The sequence below is a fragment of the Macrobrachium rosenbergii genome, chromosome 50 (assembly GCF_040412425.1).
Source record: "Macrobrachium rosenbergii isolate ZJJX-2024 chromosome 50, ASM4041242v1, whole genome shotgun sequence".
Taxonomy (NCBI): Eukaryota; Metazoa; Arthropoda; class Malacostraca; order Decapoda; family Palaemonidae; genus Macrobrachium; species Macrobrachium rosenbergii.
The window spans coordinates 6,990,648-7,014,384 of NC_089790.1; the positions used below are offsets into that span (position 1 = coordinate 6,990,648).

The 23,737-nt window shown below is 38.5% G+C and overlaps 2 protein-coding genes across 22 annotated transcripts in view; one reads left to right on the forward strand and one right to left on the reverse strand.

Moving 5' to 3' along the window:
• Positions 1-1,823: 1,823 nt before the first annotated feature.
• LOC136832564 (lysosomal protective protein-like) lies at positions 1,824-7,828 on the forward strand. Its single transcript, XM_067093579.1, has 10 exons — positions 1,824-1,958; positions 2,702-2,872; positions 3,051-3,213; positions 3,601-3,735; positions 4,529-4,740; positions 5,009-5,108; positions 5,328-5,476; positions 5,736-5,861; positions 6,565-6,718; positions 7,294-7,828. The coding sequence occupies exons 2-10, from the start codon at positions 2,703-2,705 to the stop codon at positions 7,468-7,470; spliced, it is 1,386 nt and encodes a 461-aa protein (XP_066949680.1). The 5' UTR covers positions 1,824-1,958; position 2,702; the 3' UTR covers positions 7,471-7,828.
• A 5,782-nt stretch (positions 7,829-13,610) lies between these two features.
• The window catches only part of LOC136832565 (sodium-independent sulfate anion transporter-like), a 132,154-nt gene continuing 122,027 nt past the window's right edge, over positions 13,611-23,737 (reverse strand). For 11 of the 21 annotated variants that reach the window (XM_067093584.1, XM_067093585.1, XM_067093583.1 and 8 more), the window contains one exon: positions 13,611-14,128. In XM_067093584.1, coding sequence (XP_066949685.1) covers positions 13,947-14,128 — 182 coding nt within the window. In that variant the 3' untranslated portion in view covers positions 13,611-13,946. The remainder of the gene's footprint in view (positions 14,129-23,737) is intronic. The other 10 variants (XM_067093596.1, XM_067093595.1, XM_067093597.1 and 7 more) reach the window with 1 other exon arrangement.

Below are 23,737 nucleotides of genomic sequence, written 5' to 3' on the forward strand. Positions count from 1 at the left end.
AGACGTTGTTCTCTGTAATTAGGGGTGAAATACTCCCTAACGATCAACCTACAGAATTTGTAAATGGAGTGTGAGGTGGAAATTCCCAGGTGATCTCTCTCTCTCGCACACACAAACACACACACACTCACACACACATTCACTATATAACTGAAATAATAGACATCTGGAATCAGCCACATAACCTACTTAGATAAGGACAACAGGCAAGGTAAAGTAAGGGGTACCTGATGCAACCTACGAAATGTGTCCTAAATACCCTAAGAAGTATTTCCTTTCCCTTTTCTTATCTGAAACAACCATGGGAATTCTCTCAGTTGACTCTCTTGCTGTTAGGCTGAATTTCGTACTGAAACTGTTCAAGGTCACTTCCAAGGGTTCTGAGAAACTGGACAGAGAAATTCGCGGACACTTTCTTTAGCGAGTATGTCTGTGAGTGTTGTTGTCACGTGTTTGAACGAACGAATGACTCCATCGATCGTTGTAGCCCACAGTTTGCGCTCAAGTTCCGCCGTCTGAGACTCACTACCTCCTCCCTGACCTGACCTCACCAACACATCAGGCCTTTCTGGCCCTCTGTCCCGAGAGGCTTGGGTCCTAGGGTCAGCTTAGGTGCTTAGTTTCTCGATGAAAAAGAAACGACAGAAAAAAATAGCAATTTTCGCAAAACCTGTCAAATAGTAAAGTTTTTTCCGCATGGCGCCAAGACTTTAATTTAAAACTAGGTTAAATTTTTTATTCGAAATATTGTGGTTTCCTTAGAATTATAGTACCCATATCATGAAAAAAGTCGGTAATATAGAAGAGAGTTGATGTCTGCATAGGCGCCATTGTTGTAAGAGTCGACCCTGAGCTGAACGACAGCGTGAAGGCTTGGAGTACATTACAAGAAGTTCCATCAAAATCTGTTCATCCATTCCTAAGACATTGAGTTAAAAACACACATACACAACTAAATACATACTAAAAAGGGTTGGTAATGGCGGAGATATACACCGCAGTATATCGAGAGTCCTGTTGCTGTTATTTTTTAAATTTATTTTTCAGTAAAGTTTAATCATTACAGCCATGGCAACGGATAAGAATGTTAACATTCTAAGTCAATGTTCGCCAATGGTTTATTTTTACCTGCTGGGACCAGTGGTGTAGCTGGCATTCCATGTGTGGGAGGCCCTAGGTTGGGCCAAGATATTTTTTGAGGGGACCAAAGAAAATTGCACAAAACTAATGTACCAATTCTGTAATCGGTAAAATATACTACTCTCGAGTGTAGCCTATATATCTATGTGAATGAAGGAAAATAACAGTATATATTAGTAATTAGCAAACTTGTATTTGAAATTATAGGGCTCAGTTTCCAATTAATTTTCAACTCATACTATATGCAAATATATCAAATACTGTAAGAGTTAAAGTTCAGCAACAAAGGGAATTTCAACTCGGATGGCCAGTGGTGGGCGCCAAGCATCTAACTGGGGGTGCCGGGCCACCCGCTAGGAACCCCCATAGCGACGCCACTGGCTGGGACATTAGTATACAAAAAAAAAAAAAAAAAAAAAAAAACGCAGTGCATAGATATTGATGAAAAAGAGAATGTTTTCATATAATGCTGTCAAGTCCAGCAAGGAATTATTAACATTTACAAAATATAATAAAAGTTAACAGAAGGGAAAGTCCAAACGATATACACTTTACCCGTCCCACTTATTTGCAAATTAACAGATATAAAGTCACTTGAAAACAGCTGTTTCTGGATGAATCTTACCCACGCCCTTATCGAATTGAATTATAATAAAAAAAAGGTCTTTAAAACCACCGTCTCATTTTGCGTAATCCTTTGGGAACTGGGAATTCAATACTTATCTACACCGAGCTCTCATATACATTTGCCAGCTGCATATATAGTCGGTGTTCCTTTTACTTGTCTAGTTTTCTGCTGCAACACTCCTATATAGAAGGTCAGTTAACATAGTTTTTAAAATGATAGATGCTATGAAATTACAAAGGCTTTTTTTTTGGGGGGGGGGTTGGAGAATAATGAATATTATGCCTTAGAACTGAATAACAACGTGAGATTTTGCAGATAAGTCTAGTTTATGAGTCCCTGAGGTGATTATTATTTTCACAAACATCCAAAAATGAGCTATGATATACTCGATATATTAACCACTAAATTATACATTCCGAAACATAAATATGATTAGTCCTTTCGATATCATTGAACGTTGTATTAGCATGAGTTATACTGTCCCTTTGAAGGACTAAAAGAAAATAGCCTTGACTGCAAACTTTTCATGAAGAAGAAAATGGTGAATTATGAGACATGGCAAAGACTATGGAACTGTTCGGTAAAAATCCTTTTTATAAAGAAGAGCTGACAGAGCGAGTATTGTGAAGATTTGTTCAATATGGATAATAGAAAGAGTCAGAGCTGATTGATCCAAGATTGGAAGGGTTAGTATAAGTTTGAGAATACCTTTAGAAGTTAATGACGATGGCGTAGTAGAGAGGGCACTTACGAAGGTGAAGAACAGAACGGCACCAGAAATTGACGGGTGATACATCTTTGGAACTCTTGGTCATTTTTGTGGTTCTAAAATTTTACAGCTTCATCAAAAGCGAACTTTATTAATGACAGTCCTTTCGACTAGTCACATATGAAACTGTGCACCATTCCTCAATCATTATGCGTCTATTTCAGAATGAAGACTTGGGTGAGCCTAGGTCTGGTGGCCATTGCTGCCATACACTGCGTTTTAGGTGCTCCTGCAGAGGATGAGATCACCGACCTACCAGGCCTTGGATATACTCTGCCTTTTAAACACTACAGTGGCTATTTGAAAGGTTCTGAGGGCAAGCAACTACATTACTGGTAAGAATAATAGCCAGTTCTTATTATTTTTTCATAATATAATTTACGTCATTTACCATTCTGTAAGAAACATCTTAAGAAATGCAAACAGTGTTATAAAGCTCAAAAAAATGAACCAGACTCAAAATCTGCTTTTCTTTCCTCAAGTCTTTGTATGTTACTGCCATATCTTCTGCAGGTTCACAGAATCCTCCAACAACCCAAGTACTGACCCTGTGATGCTCTGGTTGAATGGAGGGCCTGGCTGCTCTTCTCTGTTAGGTCTCTTCACAGAACTTGGACCTTACAGAATCAATAAAGATGGCAAAACCTTGTCTGAAAATGTTCACTCCTGGAACACTGTAAGTCATCAGAACTTATAAAGAAGCAAATCTTGAATACAGTTTTGCCAGAAATAAATCTACGGGTTTTCGTCTTTTTAAGATTAATATTATTAAATGATGACTATCGTAATTTTTTCCGTTTTTGTCTTTAGGCCTTCAATATATTGCATCAGTAGGGTAAAAAATGTGGAGATAAGTGGTAACGAAGTTATCATAGCGGAAAAATAGTGGATCAGTGTTTATAACTCAAAGGTGCTAGGAAGAAGAGGAAAGCCAGGGAAATGTTGGCTGGATAACGAAGATAAGTTGGAACTGAGGGGCCTCTGAATGTTTCGAATTCATACTCGAAAGTCAGTTCTAAAAGCCATTCAGATTCCACTAACTATCATCAATGTATTTTCACAGGTCGCTAACCTTTTGTTTTTGGAAGCCCCGGCATGCGTTGGTTACTCCTATGACGTCAACGGCAACTGCACAACAGATGATGATGAGACGTCCATGTCGAACTACAATGCTCTGAAAGACTTTTTCACCAATAAGGTAGGCAGGGATATGCTTCTCCAGTTTTCTGCTTTCTTGCTGTGAAGGGTTAACGACGGATAAAGAGAGATAAAGGATCAGTAGGTATGTTAACGATAAGACCAATAAAGTCCCTTAGCCATGTCGGGATGGACTGACAACCGCTGTTTTGATTTGTGAACAACTCTTCTTCTTCAAAAAGAAATTGATGTTTTGTGGTAAAAAAAAAAAAAAGCTGATATCTTCACAGGCTGAAATGGTTTCACTTCTGTCGTCATGTAGCTGTCCATCATAATGGTGACATTTCAAATATAAAAGAATCTCGTGTGACTAAAACCGCGGGTCACAAAGTTTACAGCTAGACTCAACCCTAAGTAGGTTGCTACGGGTGAGTCGAATGCATGTTGATAGGGCGGACAAATGAACAAAAAGGGCTCTAGTCTATGAGGATACTGAAATACAAAATATTTCAGATAAGAGAACTGGAAACATTTATTTTTTGCTAATCAAAATATCAACTTACTGCTTCAGAGAAAAATATGCTTTCGCGTAATGCTTCATTTATACCGAAGGAAGCATTGCTCGCTCATTTAAATCTCGGTGACAATTTTTTGTCAGTTATCATAAAAAATTGATACTACTGTTAATAATAATTTCTTAATTCCATCGTCTCACTTTATCAAGAATTCATCTGGGAAAGTTTGCTTATAATTGACACTGGATTTTATGGACAGAAATGCAAGATCATTTCTGCACCAAAATAAAGCAGCCGAACTACAAAGACTTCTTTTTATTTCTCACCGTTTCGTTGCAGTTCCCCGAATATCGCAACAATGAATTATTCCTCGCAGGAGAATCCTACGCTGGAATATATATACCAACACTTACCATCAGAGTCCTTGAAGGAATGGAGGACTTCCCCCTTAATTTGCAAGGATTTGCTATAGGCAATGGTATTACCAGCTGGCGTTACAGCAATAATGCAAACATTTTCTTTGGGTATTACCACGGACTTTACGGTGACAGGTGAGTATCATTTCTTGAATATATCTTTGTTGTTTCATTTCTCTTTAACAGAGTCATGGTCAACTTTAATAGCTAAATGTGTCTCTTTCCTACATAGGCCTATTTACTAAAGACGCATCAGAAAGTCGAATATAAGTATTTTCCTGATTTGCTCAAAGTGATATCTTTGCGAAATGCTCACGAAAGTAATAGATTTAAATAAGAATAAACTTCATGAAATAATGAGTAGGAAAACAGAGCTCTGACTCTGTATTTTGATCTTTTTCAGTTTATGGAGCCGCTTGGTCAAGAACTGTTGTGAGGGAGGTATAGCCAGCAAGGAAACCTGCAATTTCCACAACCCGACGGGTGCAGCTTGTATTATTGCTGTAATAATCCCTTCCAAAAATTTTATTGTTCATATTATCATTACAATAGTTACCTGGGTTATGTGAACTGCAGAACATATTTATATCACAAACCTTGTCTGCATTGCCAGGATAAATTCTGTCTGACATTGCAATTATAGTACTATTCTTGCCTTGCTGATTCTTTTATTTATAGGATTATCGTTTTAACGAATAACCATCTCTTTACATCTGCCGCAGACTACAGAGGCATTTTCTGTCATCTACGGAGGACGCCTCAACACCTACAACTTATACGGGGAATGTGTGACTCGCTCTCAGTCCTTCCTCACTCGCTACATGGCTGATCTGAAGGGCCTTGGGATGAGCCAGTACTTCGACGTGAACAGGTCTGCATACAGAATTAAATGCATTTGAGCCTCATGTTCGTGTGTTTGTTTGCTACTTCAAATTATGTAAAAATATTTATGGGAAAAAAACTTCGAAAAAGCAATTAAGAGCATTAGACCAATATTCTACATATTTTTGTCTAAAGGAGATACCCAACTTCTGCATGAGGTAAAAAAAAAATTCCTGTTGTCTCAAAAGAAATCCAGATTTCCTATATTCCAAGAAAGACTGCAGCTTCCTTATTTAATTAATTCACAGCGTGAACATCCCTGGAGTGACTCCACCATGCGTTGACTACGACTATGTCATCGATTACATTAACTCACCGGAATTCATGGAGGCTACTCACGTTCAACATGGACTCCCAGCATGGGATGTTTGCAGGTAAGCCTCTTCTTCTTCTTCTTCTTCTTCTTCTTCTTCTTCTTCTTCTTCTTCTTCTTCTTCTTCTTCTTCTTCTTCTTCTTCTTCTTCTTCTTCTTCTCTGAGAAACTTTTTAATGGTTGAAGAGTTTTGGATGAGTTGGTTGAGAGAAACGAAATTAAATTCTTCATTTGATCCCACTCGCATATTCACTACTATTCTCTCTCTCTCTCTCTCTCTCTCTCTCTCTCTCTCTCTCTCTCTCTCTCTCTCTCTCTCTCTCTCTCTCTCTCTTCCTGGCTACTTGTTGTCCCTTTAATTTCTCACTTTTCCATACCTAGTTATATGAGTACTTATGTATACAAAACAGTTTCCCAGGGAGACTTAAATCTAAGTTCAAATCAGAATGAAAAGCATTTTACTGAAATTGTAAATTGTCAAAAAGATAACACTCCGGAAAATTCTCACTTCCATTTTGATGCAAGAATATTTATCTTTGGAAACTCAAACGCAACATCGTACTAAAGCCAAAACTGTAAACCGAAATTACAGATTATGTCTGTACTTCCCTGTCTTCAGCCATATAGATTTCAGATGACTATCCAGACATTTATTCTGTTTTCTTATTCTTATTTGTTTAAAAAAAAAACTTTTTTGGAATGATTTCATTGCTTATTCCCGAAGAAAACTCCAAGTGACCTCTCTGTGTCGTGTCATTTTGTAGCGATTACGTGGATTACCACCCTAACTACGATTCGATGGAGGAACAATACAAATATTTAACCCCAAGAGTTCGTGGCTTGGTCTTCAGTGGGGACATTGATATGGCCTGCAACTTCCTCGGAGCTGAGTGGTTTATTGAAAACTTGAATTTGGAGGTGAGTACCCAGTGCTTGTTCGTCTTTATGTACGACTGCTTGCATAAGAGAATGGTAACATAAATCGATACTAAAAAATGATTGTGCGATCGCCAAACATTTTTTCCTTTTCGTGCCTATCTAGATGCTTCGATAACTGAAGATTTCATTAAAAGATCTCTAATGAAATTAGAAAATAATTCCCTGTATCTTTGAATATTGACCCCACATGTGGACTTAAACACCCATCTTCATCCCACTTAAAGTTGCTATATCTTGGCTTGCCATGCAAATTCAAGTCTATCATAATTACTACGTTTTAGGTTTTCTGCTGTTGGCCAGAGCCACAGGTCGGGTACCGATTTGCCTCTGTTAACCTTTGGTCCATTCCTAGATTTCTGCTGATCAAAGAACAGTCAAATAAATCAAGGTAGACAACTTAAAACTGCTATTCTTTTTAATTTTTTTCGTGGTAATTAGTGGTATCCAGCGGGGCAACACAGTTACGAGCATGCCAGCAGCAGCCTGGTTTGATGGAACCAGCCATCCAGTCCATAATATCCTTCTGTACTTATATTTAATTCTTCTTTCAACAGGTTGTTAATAAACGACAAATGTGGTTCTACTCAGACAATAAAGCGGGTGGTTTTGTCAAACAGTTCCAGAATCTAGACTTACTAACAGTCCTTGGTGCAGGGCATATGGTGCCTGAAGATAAACCAGAGGCTGCGCTGAAGCTCATAACGTCTTTCATCAAAGGTCAACCTTACTAATGAAAGTTTGTTTTGGTCATTAGCTGAAAAGTCTTTGAGTTTGTGGTAATAGTGCTATCAGAGGTAAATATCTACAGATTTTATTTCCTTTGTACCTGCTGAAATGCGTACAATGAAACTTGAAAGAAATGACTGAGAAACTGTACAAGAAATTATTTAAGATTCAAATCTGTCAATCATGTTTCGAAATAAAACTGTTCCTATTTCTCTAACCCAAACAAACTGAACAGAGGTATATTTATAATCTTGTTTATGCTTTTATACTTGCCTATACCAAGAAAATGTGTTTAATATTTAATCGATTGTTCGCTAAAAATATATTTATATTTGCGCAATTAAAGTTCATGTATTCGTAAAATAGATGTTTTATTACCTTGCATGATCAAAAGTATAGCCTACCATAAGACCACTTTGGTCTTTCGAACATTTAATCTTAGTGTTTATTCACGGGATAACACCCCAGGGTTTTTCATGAAACATGAAAATTATAGATCCCCGTGTTTTAAGAATCTTGTCAAATGTCGTCTTCAAGAGGTCTCAATAAGACAGCTGTTGTAATTTTAATAGTTAAGCTGAATTTCTTCCTTCCAGTCCTCTTATGATGGGTGCTACAAATTTGTGTGGGCCATCTCGTCTTACCAAAGTATCTGAATCAAGGACCGCTCACACTGAGAGAGAAAAAACTCAAATGAACAAGCTGGTAGATAGAAGTGTGAAGGCAGATCTTGCTCTAGCTACTTAACACGTCACAGATAATGAATGTCGAAACACACACACAGAAAAATAATTTATATAATCTAATTTTTTAAGTGTTATAAGTGGGTGGGAAAATTCAACTGACTTGTTTAGCTATATAAAAAAAGGGCGAACACACATCACCTCTCCTCTCAAGTTATCGGTCATCAACTTGCATGATGGTATGCTTCGATAATCAACATTGGCCGGCAGCTTACATTAACAGAACAAGCATTTACAGTTAGATGTGTTGGAGGAGAGAAAGAGGAAATGTAATTACGTTGCTAGAGGTTGACGACACCGTTTGCACTAGGCTGCTGGCAATGGCATACTTTTTTCTTAAGCTCAAGAGACAGGATCACAGGGGAACGTTGACGTGGCTAACACGAAATTCTGGAACGGCCGGTACGTTCACAAACAAAATTCTTACACACACACACACAGAGAGAGAGAGAGAGAGAGAGAGAGAGAGAGAGAGAGAGAGAGAGAGAAGAAGCATAGATAATTCGCTACAATGTCCTTCATAAAAAGTTTTATGCGAAGCTACAGTGACTTTCTCATAGACCTATGTTTAGACGAAACTGTCAATTGTTAGAAATGCTGATAATACTTGCAAGTATAATGACAACAACCTTTCATCTAGCAACCACAGTGAAAAGAAAAAATACAACTGGAAAGGGAAATCGCAGGGAAGTCCAGTATTACACCAACCATAATAATTATTGTGTGAGGTGGCTTTAAATGCTGACGAAACAGTCTCCAGCTGCCATTGTGATTGATAACACTTGTTACTTAGGCTTATTTCTTTGGTTGATAACGGGTGCAAATGTAGTAGAAATATCTTAATTAAGGGTACAATAATCTCCTGCGTGATATTAGTGCGATTTTGAGAATATTAAGCCTTTGACTCCATGTTTTGTGAGTGTTTCATGACGATTAATATGGCGTCGACCCACAAATTTGCAGGGCCTGGCTTGACAGGAAGCCTACGGTAAGTAGGCACTGGTTACCATGATATGCATTAAATTACTAATTATAACTAATGTCATAATTTTATTACTTAGTTATCCAGAAGTGTTTCACCAGTCCCAAGTTTTACAATGTTACATAGGTGAAGCAGATCATTCTCTATAGTTTGTTTAATTTTACTGTCATTCACGCATTAGGTCAGTGTTTTGTTACGTTCGTTTATTTTAAGTTGTTTTCGCCAGTCTTCATTTTATTCACCAGATTTTGAGCTGTTCCTCCATTTTGTGTTACTCTGTGTACAGTACTGTTTGGCGGCAGTGGCTTTTGATGTGGCATCTCTCCTGTGTCCTTGTTTACTTGGATAACCCTTGCCTAATATACGACTTTAAGATGGGCCCTTCATCGTTAAGTAACTTTAGCCTACAAATACTGTATAAGTTACAAGTCTTGGTGTCAATTTAGGGTAGGTGGCCCATGCAAATTTAAGTTGGCCAGCTAGTAGATGTGGTATATAAATGTTTTGGCAGTAGTTAGCCTAATACAACCAACCCTACAGTAGGGTAAAAGGTATTATTTACTTTAAACCATTATCATATTTTGGACAGAAAATACAATTTTAATACTGTATTAGTTCTCATTCCGATTAAGGTAAGTTTATGAAATATTTTCAAATTAATATTGTGCTCTAGGGTAAGGACCGGGTACCATAGGGTAGGGTAGGTTAGGTTAGGTAATTTGCGAATGAATTTCAGAAATGTTAAAAGCACTTATCAGAACATTGGCAAATGATATTTTCAAATCCAAAATGTGATAATGGTTTAAAGTAAGATTTTGCCAGCTAAAATGATGATTTTTGGATTTTGATGTTTCAGATACTTTCTGAAGTGCTTCTGATGAACTTGACGTTCGTTTCAGTAACAATAATACTTTCTCTCCTAGCCAAATTCATTGTGTTCTTGTGATAAAACAAGGCTCTGTCTTTTGTATGAAATGTTGGCAATTTTGTATGAAATCCTTTGGCACTAACTGGTGTGGTTTTGTTAGCTTTTCTTATTTAAGGTCATCAATGTGGTGCCAGCCTGCTTAGACATAAGGTCAGCTTCTAGTGTTAATGAGCTTAGGGAGGTAAAGGCACAGTTCCTTTCCCAGCAGGAACAGCCTTCTCAGCCTTGATAGGTGGTTCTACTGTAGGTCTTCGGTTACCACAGAGTGTGTCATATCGTTTTATGAACCTTCGGTGTTTGTTTGTGTGCCTGATACAGTACTGAAGTGCCAGTTCAGACTTCTGCTTGCTGCTTTGCCTTTTGAAAGTGAGTGTTTAGGATGTTTTTGCGTTTTTTTTATGACAGAAATCTTTGTAAAGGTTTCTTTACTCTCCACCTTCGTTATTGCTTTGGTTGTGGAAGCATTTGAAGGGGGTGGCACATACTGTACTAGGGATGAGTTTCACCTCGGGGGCATGCCTTTCAGACACACCTTCTCTGCACTGCACTGTTCATGCTGAGTTTGCAGTGTGCGTAATTTTGTAGGTTTTCAGAATGGTTGAAAGAGTCTTGGTGGGGAATGAGTGGTTATCCCACTGTTGTAACTATATTTCCAATAAACTGGTGAGTGGTGTCTCATACTTGAGCAGTGCAGGTGATTGAGTGAAAAGTATGCTGCTGTTGGGTTGTCAGCATTCCGTTCTGTGGAATGTCATTGCATTTCAAATCAGCTGCCAGTGCCTGGGTGTTTTGATCCTCTCTTCTGAATAGCAAAGAGGTTTTGAGTATTTTGAGTTCCTGTACTCGATGGGTAGAGATTAGGATTACAGAGAATTTTGAATTTCTGTTTACATAATCAGCAGGTCACAGACCATCCTTTTACCTTTGCCAAGTCACATCCCTTTCAGTGTGTGATTACAGTCTTTTATCTGATTAGGTTAGATTTCTCCTCTTCAGTGAGGGTTTCTATACTTTAAGTGTTATTATTATTATTATTATTATTATTATTATTATTATTATTATTGTTGTTGTTTTGTTGTTATTTTATTTTATTTTATTTTATTATTATTATTATTATTCAGAGGATGAACCTTGTTCATGTGGAACTCTAAAGAATATGGTGTTCATTTGAAGAAGGACAGTAATAACAGGATATAAAAGGAAATACAGAAAGAAAAGATCAGTTATTGGAAAAGAAAAAATAATCAGGTAAATAAATAAATAGATAAAAAGTTAAGTTATTAAAATAAATGGGAATTGTTTTAGGGTAGTAATGCATTGCAGCTTCACTCAAACTTTTGAGGTTCTAATTGCACAAAATCCTCAGGGAGACTGTTCCACGGACCAACGATGTGAGGAGTAAAGGACTTCGGGAACTGAGAAGTTCGACAGCAAGACATATTAACTGCATATTGGTGCTGCTGTTATCAGTTGTGATTGTGAAAGATCTTTTAAATGACAGCCTACGAAAAATTGACAAATGAGACCATCCATCGATTGTCCAAGTCATAACTGCTGTTGTTAGTAAGCAGAAACCTACCACTATGAACCACTGTATAAAAGAGGTAAATCTCTGGCAGTAACAGATATCACACCAGAGAACAGTATTTTATTAAAGGAAGGGCAAATCTTACAGGTTGCATTGATTTTATCACTGTTAACAGTATATGATTCCTTACATACAATGCCTAACTTCTGTGCGGCATTTGGTGGCACTTTAATTAGATGTCTCTCAAAAGTGAGATGTAAGTCAGAAGTTACACGAAGTTTAGTCAAAGCTTCAGACTCATTCAGCAGAGCCCCATCCACTGGAAGGGGAGGATGGGGTGGAAAGTTTGTATGAGGCCTACTAATCAACTGTGCTTTTGTTTTACTTGAGTTCAGCCTCATACCCCACTGTCTGCACCCTTCACTAATCTGCGTCATGTCACAATTGAAACTAAGGGCAGCTTCATTTCTCATAAGTGAAGACTATACTACACCCACAAGTGTTTCATCATCTGCATACTGAACAATTCTTGTTTTCCAGGATAACAGTCATATCACTTGCACATACTGTACTAAAAGTAACAGTGGACCAAGAACACAACCTTATGGAACTTCCGACACAATAGGTCTTGGTTTGCTGAAGATCCCATCAACAGCAACTCGTTGCTGCCTACCTGTAAGGAAGTCTTGAAGTAGTAATCTTAAAACATACCCACCCACTCCAAGATTCAGAAATTTATAAATAAGTGCCTTGTGATTTACTAAATTGAAAGCATCCCTAAAATCTATTTGAATATATATACACTCAAAACTCTTATCAAGGTTCTTTTGCAAGTGGCATTTCAAATCTAAAAGACAGCCTCTGTCTCTTCCAAAATTTAGTTCCAGGTACATGTTCTTAGTGCTTCAAGCTTTACAAGAGTTTCTTTCAAGAATCTGTGCTGTTATTGGACAGAGTCTATACACTTGGACTGGATTCCATTTCACCCTTATTCCCTCTTTCAAGAGCAGCATCTGGGCCATAGTATGTGATTGCACTTAGTCTGGCATCCAAATTGTGGGAGACATCATGGTTCTCTGAATGGTTCCTTGAGTAACCTATTCTTAACTTAGAAGGGGCACCCAGGCCCAGGGCGCCTACTATTGTGGCCAACTATGTCACCAGACCGGCAGGGATTCAGAAGTCATGACCTCCCATGCTTGCAAGGCAACCAGGATCATGGTAATTCCCCTGTGGCCCTCAACTCGAGCCAGTTGAAGAAGACTGACCTCCCACCTAAGGAGTAAGGCTTCTATATGAAAGGCAATGGTTTTTATTCTCATAGGAACAAGAAAATTGTATTTTTCCTAGGTTTACAAACCAGAGCTCTTTATAATTAGTCCCTCCTCAACCTCTCAGCTCAGTCCCCACATGGTCAACCACCTTGTTCCAAGCTTCAACTGGTTTCCAGCTCCTGTCTACAGGTACTCCTATATAAAAGGCTGTGGTTTGTATACTTATGAAAAATCCAGATTATTCAAAATTTAAATTTTTTCCTTAATTTCTAAATGCTGCAAAACTACTTTTTGCCAGTCCTGTATATAATTAAATATAATCATGACATCAAGAACTGTGAAAACACTTTTTGCATTAATTGTTCTGTTAACATAGTGTAAAAATTATAGCAAAGATGTAGCAGTGTCAAAAGCATCTCGCATCTCCCAAGATTGTTTATAAAATACAGTTACTGTTTCCAATACTTAACAAGTTTCACTTAATATATTCTTGTTGACTTTGTACCCCTTTATTTTAGTTACTGCTTTCTGCAGTTGTAATTTAAGTACAGTACTGTACATGTATATAGTAGTGTTCGGCATCATCATCATCATAAGAAAATGCGTGTGCTATACATTACTTTCTTATGGAGGCGTAAAGCTGAATGACTTTTCTAACCAGTGAAGTGGAGAAGGAAAAATAAAAGCTAGTTGTCGTCATAATGATATATTCTTCAACATTAGTGATATTATACACCTGGTAGAATATTTATTCGTGATTATGTATGACGTCAAAATAGAATCAATCTGCAACTTGTAACTTCAGCAGGAATTACCATATGTATTTGGATTTTATATTTCTGGTTTAGGATAAAAAACTAAAGTTTAAATGACAAAATTTTAGTTTTAAAACCTATTTAACTGACCTTTATCAACTCTATACTTAGTGTAGAGAAAACTACGGTATTAGCTTAGAAAAAAATTACGGTAAAATCAGTTTTATTTTATTTTTACAAAAACTAAATTTTCAGCCCTAAATTTCTGTAGTTAAGAGTTGAATTTTTGTATAACAGGTTTAGGATCTAAAGCAGCAGCACCCAATAAGGGATCTCTTGCCTCAGGATCATTCCTGTCTTCACTACTGGAAATACCATTGTTATAGACACTGGCAGGACTGTCATTATATCCGTTTGAAGGACTGCCAGTAAGCTCTTCGATAGGACTCACTGCTGGAAAGAAAGGAATTAATAGAATAAAATTAATGCTTCAGGTACCTCTCAATAGGCAGAAATAGAAGTTAAGACAATTATATTGTGTTCATAGTTTTTACATGACTTAGGCTGATATAATTATTTTTTAATCAATTACATTTCAGATAAATGTTAGTACTACATTTGAGGTGTCAAGAAGGAGAACGTCAAAATGCCACACATGGTAAAAAATCGTTTTATTGAATAAAAATGTCGCTCAATACTTATATTTTCATGTCCTGGTCTGCGTTTGTACGTTTGCCAACTCTAACCCTAGTCATTCCTACCTGAAACACAAGGATAAAATTCCAGCACAGCAGAGGCTTCCGCTACGCCACTACTGAGCGGGATGTGCGAGTTGTGAAGAGTTTGTTTTTAACTTATTATGAATAATAGTCTTCCTCTTATTTTTATAAGACATTAAAATCCTTAACAGTCACACTAAACATTATAAATAGTAATTTAAATAAAAAGAAGCAATCAATAATAAAGAAAACTGGAAAAAATTTACATACGCCAGAAAACGTGTTTTTTTTTTACCAACTGTAGACTATATATTTTTCTGTTGAGAGAAAATTTTTATAAACAAAATTGAAGGTAGAAGTATCCTCTTTACGACTGTCATAATAAATAAAGTACGACTTCATAATTTTCTATATCATTGTTAACATTTAGAATTTACTTATTATTATTATTATTATATACAGCTTTAAAGGGTCTCTTCATTACAGAATTTCCCCAATAGTAATCTAATTGCAGTTTAAAAATCGTTATTCAAAAGTTAATTTTCAATTACACTTTTTAATTAGATGCATATTTGGAGGGATATTTTAATGTACAGTACAGACTTTAATTTTTTTGTTTTCATAATTATAAGTAATTTGTAAGTGGTTACAATTATATAGATTGAGTTTTATAGATAATATGTACTGTAATAAAATAAAAAACCAGTATATAAACAGCATAAAACTAGTTAATTGTAAATATTCACTAGTAGTTAATAAACTTATGCAGTTTATTTTTTATGACAGTTGTAAAGAGGGTACTTCAAGTCTCAATTTGGTATAAAAAAGTTGCCTCATAAGTTGAAAATTAAAGTTTCTACGGTTGCAAAAAAAAACAAAACTAAACTTGTTTTCTGCATTTTTTGGTTTGTGGCATTTTGATGTTCTCCTCATTTAATGTTTGTTGTATAATCTGGTGCTTGCTACAAATTATTGATTTTTCCAGGTTTTATTGTAAGTTTGTACCACTTAGATTTAACTAGATTGTGTGGACAAAACTTTTTCTGATGAAAATTTTAGTTTATTACAGGTACAGTTTTGAGATGATAAATGAAATGTACAATATTTTAAGAAAGTATGAGATACTATATTTCTTATATTGTATAATACCAAGGTGTAGATGAATCTTTGAAATATAATGCATAATTCCACAATCTTGTTTACAAACACGACAGGGGTTGAAAAGATGTTTCACTGTACACGTATTGCATCAGCCAGCACTGATTTACAAGCACTGGTAATGTTGACCATACTATCAAAGAAAATTAACCATGGGGGCCATGATAATAGAAAATCAACAAATCCTGGTCTGTGACCCAAGTGTACAGGCATCCCTGCTGTGTGAGTGATTGATAAATTAATTACACTGTACTGTACTACGTACTCCATACAGTTTCCTCTACCCTTAATCTGTGTTCAATCCTCCTTCAGCCACTTTTCTTTTTCCAGTTTCTGAATAATACTGTACTGTATTGTTTTGTCATGCTAAAGAAATTTTTATGTACCATTACTGTACATGATTAATATTATATATGTTTTCAGCAGGCAATCTCACTCTGCAGTAGACAAATCTCCTCCTGGGAGATTTGAACCACTGACCAGGAAGACAAAAGGCCAACAGTGAAACCATTCAATCACAGAGGACATGGACTAAGAGGACCCAGCTATGCTACCATACTGCATCTTATACCTGGAATCTTGGTGTACCCACTCGACTCGTATGTATGGTTATATCCCCTCCCCACCCCACTGGCTGTGATTATGTTTGTTCCTACACAAATACAGACCTGAAGTTCTTTACATTGGATTTAGCTTGCAAACATGAGCTGGGACAACCATTTAACACAAGGTCGTTAACTATTGACAGGTATGGGCAAACCCTGCCCACCTGTTGGTATGCACTTCACTTTGCTTCCGGCTGCCATCGTGTACCAATGTCTCAGCGGACTCTCTGCCCAACTTGCTGTTTGTTTTCTTTTCATACTTTTAAATTTATTTTGTACAGTTTTTGAGTTGTTTCTATTACAGTATCATGTTGCAGTCCCCTCAGTCACTTAAGCCTTCAACCTCAGAGAGGAAACCTCAGGTTTTCAGGCGCAATCTAGGGAAGGGCAGGCCTTGTAGCAGGTTCCTCTCCTCGATTGAGGTAGATCCTCATACCCTCTGTGCCTCTTGCAGGAGGCATAACTAATCACATAGCCCATGTTCCAGTGCCGTGTCTGGCCTTTTGAACAATGGGTGGAGTTACCAGGAAGAAGAAGAGAGAAGGTCTCCTTGGTGTCATAGGGTTGTAATACTCCACCAGTGACACCAAAGGTCCTTTGGTACTTTATTTCCATATTTCCACCTGCCAAACTTCTGCCCACTTATTATTCCCAAGGGAGTAGTTTCCCCTTCACTGACTGTTATTGTTGTTTCGGTAGAGAGCTGCCAAAGGGGGAACGACTTCCAGCCCTTTTCCTCTCCAAGAGCCTCTCATTGCTCTGAGGGGAGTTGTCCTCAAGAGGAAGGCCTTTTTTTTTTTTTAAAGTGAAGGGAAGGGCTCTCCTAACCTGACCTTCGTTTCAGGTGCGGTTGAGACTTAAGAACTCTGGGAGCTGTGGCCCCTCCTTGGGGACCTCAGGTGAGCCAAGTGTTTCTTCCCCTATTGACCACTTTAGGTGCTGACCTTGGCTGCACTCAGAAAGAAGAAGTTGAAGAGGAAAAGGAAGTCATTGTCATTGTCTTCCTCATCGTCAAGTGCAGTCATCTACTTCCCATCTCACAAGGCTAGTAAGTGGAGGAAGAAGAAGGTTGCTTCATCTCCCCGCAGTTAGTCTCGTTGAGCTTCCAGTGGTCAGTTCTCAGCTGCAGAGAGGGCTGATGGATCTCTTGCCAGTGGTACCACTGCACCTGTTGCCAACACAGGGGTGCAACTGCTACCTGGGGTTCTCAAGACCCCGGTGTACCAGTACCAGCCCTGGAAGTACCCCTTCCTGTGTTGGTAAAGTTCCTGGTCCAAGGACCCAGGTCCAGATACCAGCATGGCTCAGCGAGAGAAGGTGGGAAGAGAGCAAGCAGGTGCTTCCTCATCCCCCCCCCCGCCTTCGACTCTTCAAAGGGATTAGCCCAGGGGTCCTGGAAGTGACTCAGCCCACCCATGCCGGTCACCCAGACCTTGCAGAGGAGGTTCCCCATTCAGTGGGGCTTCGGCCTCTCAGAAGACTGGAGTGCTTGAGGGACAGCCCCTGCCCACATTCACGTGAGCAGGACTGCTCTGCCCAACCCATGCAGACGACTGGGACTATTTTTGATCCCATTCCAGCCCCACCATAGAGGTTTATGGACCTGGGTCAGTCCTCGGACCAGACAGGTCATATGCCCAAATAGTCAAGATCACCAGGGGGGGCTCTGGCAAGTGTTCTTCTCCTGCAGAGGGAGCAACTCAGGAGGACCGGGAACTGGGGGGACCCAAGAGTCCTATGCCCCAGGTAAGACACTTCCTTTGCCTCTGGCTCATCAGAGGAAATATTGTATTCCTTTGGAGAGTCCTTTGCCAACTAAAAGGTAGACCCAAACTTGACTCGTCTTTGTCTGGGTTTGGTGCACGACCATCTCAGTGCGGAGGGAGTCTCTCGCTCCCGGGTGGTGGCGATAGCACTGGAGTCGACTGCCATGTCAGCACTCCAGACTGTCTCTTGGTTAGACTTTTGGTCCTTTACATTGGCCAGGGTTACATTCTCTTTGGGAGGGGAATGCCCGAGGAGGCTGCAGCTTTCAAGAGACTGATGCTGTCAGACATCAAACCTGTGGGCAAACCTGGTGCTTAAGATGAAAGACACGGTATTGTCTCAACTCTTGAGGTTTGTTGGCCCGGCACTGGCACTCGGAAACGGACCAGTACTGGGATCCTCCTCTTTCTTTTCGCAGAGTGAGGTGGAGGCTGCATTGGACAGGCTCCTAGTCGAGAACAACAAGCATGTCTACCAGGCAGTGTTGAAGACCTTGGTTTTTGTGTGGCACTGCCCTTCCTCTGCTCTCTTCAGTAGAGGCTAAAGAAATTCTGGTCTTTAGCAAGAGACCCCTTTCTTTCCTATTTTTCTCTCCAAGGAAGTAGGAGAGACTCAAGTTGGTGACTAGACAACTGAAACCTCTTGATAGGAGTGCCACTTGGCACTCCCCCTCCTGAGGTGCTTCTGTTCTCAGATGCATCAACCGAGGGGTGGAGCACACACCTGGAGGAGTTTTAGGTGTCTGGGGTGTGGGACCAGAATGACAAGCACCTTGACATCAATATACCCTGGAATTGAAAGCTGCATTTCTGGCCCTTCAGGAGTTTCATGACTGGGCACTTCATGTTGTTGATGAGCGACAACACCACAGTAGTGGCACACGTTAACAAGCAGGGGGACTGGTGTCCTTTCAGCTTCGCAGGTTGGCTGATCACTGAGCAGGTGCACAAGTGGGCAGTACAGTAGTGCACTCATTAGAGCTGTCAGCCACATACATTCCAGGTACTCAGAATGTAGTGGCAGGACAAGCTCAGTCACCAGAGTCAGGTGATAAGGACAGAATGGTCTCTACACCCGGTCATTGCAGAAAGACTCTTCAAGCTTTGGGCGGCCTCCCATGTGTAGACCTGTTTGCCACCCAGCACAGCAGAAAGCTTACAGTGTTCTGTTATATTGTGCCAGATCCATGGCCTGATATGGAAGATCCCTTCCAGCACCAATGGGACAACCTAGTGGCCTATACCTTCCTTCCGTTTTGTCTGATGTTTCGGGTAATCAGCAGGGTGCTGATTACTCCAAATCTCAAGTTGACTCGGGTGGCCCCCAAGAGGCCACATGCCAAGTGGTATCTGGACCTGCTAGCTCTTATCCAAGGTCCCAAGGGGGAGATTTTCCTTGTGGCACAACCTTCTGTGTTGGCCACACATCAAGAGTTATCCTCATTCACCTTCACTGAGACAACATACACAAGCTCAGGAATCCCCCTGAGCCTTTGGCTCAAGCTTTAGACAGACATCTCACGCACAACTTTGGACTCAGCAAAAAGGTTGGGGGAATTACATGGCCTGTCTCATCCTGTTCAGATGAGATGGGATCCCTTTCGTTCTCCTTTGTTCCCCAGTGTGTGGCGAAAACTCAGAACTCATCAGCTCTTGACAAAAAGATTCAAGAGTTTCTCGATTCCCTCCGATCTTCGCAAAGCATTTTTCCTTTGCAACTCCTTTAGAAGTTTTCCAAGTTTCATGGAATGTTATGTCAGTACTATCAAAATAGGAATGGTTAGGTGTGAAAACTGCTTGATGATATTACCGTGGAGGCTATTTTCCTTCATGTTTTTCTCATACTGTGAATTTATCATGTCAGCATTTTATTTTGGGTTTAGAAATACTTTACAGCATTTGTATTTAGCATGTCGTAGACGAATCAGTCATGAGGCTGGTTATGTCTTCTGCTGAAAAACTGGGCATGCTTTTTAGGTGCTACATGTACTTCCCTGAGTAGTTCATTCAGATTTTTTGTAGCATTGTATATATATATATATTATTACCATACTGTAGTATATACAGTACTGTTTATTGTTTTCACTTTCATGTATTCCGTCAACCCTGTCAAAATTCACCCCTTGTTTGTTTTACAGATATACTCAAATGTTCCTCATAAAAGTTCTTTGACTGTATATCTTCATAAGTATCACTCTTTGCTGTTGCAAATATGCTATTTAAAACTTGCAAACCTTAGAATCGGTTAGTTTGGTTATTCTTCATATCATTCTCTTTATTGAGTTCAAGCCAGATTTGTCAGCAATTCCCATTGAAATTTACCAATGAAATATTTTATTGAAAATTTCAGTTGCAGTAGACGTGAGTGAGGTGTATCTGTTTACTGTAAATACTGTATAGTGACCATACATTCTTGTGATTCCTTGTCCATAGAAATTGTCAGTGTCGTCACTTTATTGCATTAGAATGTAAGAAAATCTATCATCTGACAGATTTCGGCTGGACCTAGCATTTCCCAACTGCTGACTTGCTACCTCATTGGTTTTCTGAGCTCTTTTGATTTGGTCAGTATTTGAATGATGTTGGAGACTACCAATACATGTCAGGCTGCAGCAAATTCTTTGCACAGCTGAAAACAAAAGTTAGGCAACACTGCTCAGTACTTGAGTTGTTGTTACTAGAGATGTCACTTATGATCCCATGGTCGTCTCTGGGGTCATGGATGTGGGGCTAGCAACCTTGTCTTGGAAATCTGTATGTAGAACAGAAGGGCACCTAGTCATTCACCTAGATAAAGAACTTGAATTGTGTAGGTTTAACACACTTGTTTTGTAGGAGAACCAAGCAACAAATAATACTTGCATACCCTAGGACTCTGGTGTGAATGGCATTGTGTAATAAGGAGGCATGGGAAGCCAAGAGTGAGGGCATACAGTAAATGGTGTTAGACCACCATTTCTACTATTAAGGAGGGACAGCCACAGAATAGCTGGATTAAGGTTGATTCTTGAATATGAATTTTTTTTTTAACAAAGTGCTTTCCACTGTCCTAATGTGCTACCTCATGCATGTGGTTTGTTTTCTATTTTAATGCTGATGTTTACCAAGTATTAAAGACTGCTCAGAAATCAGTACTGGAAGTAGCAAAGAAAGTGGTAAAATACTTTCTCCAGGTATCCTTTTAACATCAGCAACTACTGATATTACCATATTTTGTTGTGTACCCTAATTGTCATTTCCTGTGTTTGCTGCCATAATTCTTTATTTTGTGAGAAGCTTGTGAGACAAAAGTTAAATTGCAAGCATCTTCAGGTTTTGTTTTATCTCTTCATATAGACCCATAATACTGTCCAGCTTATATGCAAGGCTTACTCTCTCAGTTTAAGTGAGCCATTTAAGAGTTAATCTGCATGAAATGCATTAGTGATAATTGAGACTAGTGTTGCTCCATTGATAATGGTTACTCATTGAGGTTGTCTTACTAAAGGGAGTTTACAGCATCTCTACAGCTTAGCTGCACAGTTTTCGTAGCCTTTTACCTCCATTCTCACTTCCTCTGTAAATATTATTCCTTGGTGCAACTGTGGGGTTTTCTCCCAGTTTCACTTGATATATATAATATATCTTGTACTCCTTCTCATTTATGTTAAGGATTTTATTTTGCTTTCCAGTCAGTCCAACCCACTCTTTTCAGTGTGCTAGTGCTGAAAGTGGCCCAGTGCTTGGCATTGTTAGCCTAAATCTCATGATTCATTCTTTCATTCCTTACTTGTAAGAGAATAACATTGCTATTCATCTCTATATTTGGCTATAATTGATACCACTGTATAGTATTTTCCCTGCTGTGGATAAAGAAGTTTAATTACCAGCCAAGATGGTACACTGTATAATTCTGCTTCATTTCATTTTGCAAGCTTTATTAAATAGAATATTACAGTTCTGCCTATAGCAAATTTCTTTCCTTCAACCATTAGCATTCTGCACAGTTCCTGATAGTAGGCATTGAATTGATAGTTCGACATTCATGAATAATATACGAGAGTGGCTTTAAGAAAAACACTTTTGTGTTTTTTTTTTTCACTCCTTGCTGTTTTATGTGACACTGGTGGTCTTGAGAAAAAGAGTGTATGAAGTCATTGTATAGTAAAGACTGTATTCTGTTTGTGATAAAATAAGAGTAAAATTGTAATTAAAAGTTCAATTATTCATGTAAAGGAACATGGCAAAAGTAATTTTGTGGCAAGAATGAAATAAATGAGTAGAGGAAAGTAAAAATCCTAAGAGGTGTCTTCTTCGTTTACTTGAACCTCTTATAAAATGAGAAGAGGGAGTATGTAGTATTTATACCTTGCTTCACAGTGTACCTGGTGAGATATCACAAAATCTATGGATAACATTTGAAATAAAGTAGTTGATAGAGTTGTTTGACTCTTAACATTTCTGTTTCAAGTGTTCTTTCCCAGTTGTAAGATTTTAATGGATGCATTTTATTTTGAAAGTACCTTTATCACATGGGAACAGTCTTTGCGCTTCTGGAATTGCGGAAATATATCAGTCGAGTATCAGTTCTGGTTGCAACATGTAACCCCACAAGATCACGTGTTTAATATTATTATTATTATTTTTTTTTTGCAATTCATCCTAGTGTAGCCCTCCTTATACCTCAGAAGCCACAGACAGAAAGAACATGGAGTCAGGGTCACCCTTACATGTAAGAGCAAATATTTCAACATCTGAAGATGACAAATACTGTGATACAGTGATCTAGTAAAGAGCGAGTTCCCAATAGATCTTCCCTAATACTGACCAAAGAACATGAGTTTCAGTTTGTAATGGAATGGGCTTGTGACAGAATTAAAGCCAAGGGCCCCCCCTCAGAAATTTACAGCAATCTTCCTTGCCCAATAAATCATGGTAAGATGGAACTTACTGCCTTTGTTCACTGCAACAATGATATTATGGCAACAACTGTTACAATATACAGTATATATAGCATTAGTATATATAACATTAGTATGACACCAATAAGATATGCCACAATACCAGTAGGGTTTGACATAAAATCAAGAGCAATCACAAGATTAAGAGATATGTAACAAGTTGCAAACGGAGTGACAAGCTGTAACATGATGTATTTACGACTGAGCTACAACCATCCACAATACCCTTATGACCCATCACAACTAGGGCATGGGAGTGATATGTCAAGGACATTATTTTTGTCATTTAGGGGACACTGAAGGTAATTGTTTGAGAGATTTGAAGTACACAACTGAGATATATCAGTGTACTGAAACAATGTTGAAATAAGTGAATTAGAAACTAATAAATGTATACATTAGCAGAATTTGTTATTTCACAGCATGAATGCTCATGAAGTCATCACAACATTTACACAGAGTGCAATATTTATACAAATTACATGTCCTCAGGCAAATACAACATCGATTCAGGAGGAACTTGCAATTCACCATGACAGTTCCTGAACATTTCAAAAATTAGATGACAAAAATGAGTTCACTTGCTTCAAATCTGCAAAAATTCTGGTGGTTTTATGAATCATCATCTAAGACGCCCAAAGACTTCTTTACAACTCGCAACAATTTGACATTGTACAATGGTACAATTTAACATAAAAATTAGGAAGGTGAGCATTGGGTTCACTGAAAAATAGATCATAGAAAGGATGATCTTTCAATATTGTGCAATTTACAAAACTGCCAACTTGCATTCATAAAGTCATGATCCTTGCATTGTGCTTAACTTATATCCCGAAGAGGAATTTACAGCTGTAATCACAGGACTAAATGAGCT

What these genes read in the sequence shown, in the direction of transcription:
- LOC136832564 (XM_067093579.1), top strand. Translation starts at nt 2,703, where the DNA reads ATGAAGACTTGGGTGAGCCTAGGTCTGGTGGCCATTGCTGCCATACAC. An exon ending in GGCAAGCAACTACATTACTG is followed by an intron (nt 2,873 to 3,050) that starts GTAAGAATAATA and finishes TATCTTCTGCAG; the next exon opens with GTTCACAGAATCCTCCAACA. An exon ending in CCAGCATGGGATGTTTGCAG is followed by an intron (nt 5,862 to 6,564) that starts GTAAGCCTCTTC and finishes GTCATTTTGTAG; the next exon opens with CGATTACGTGGATTACCACC.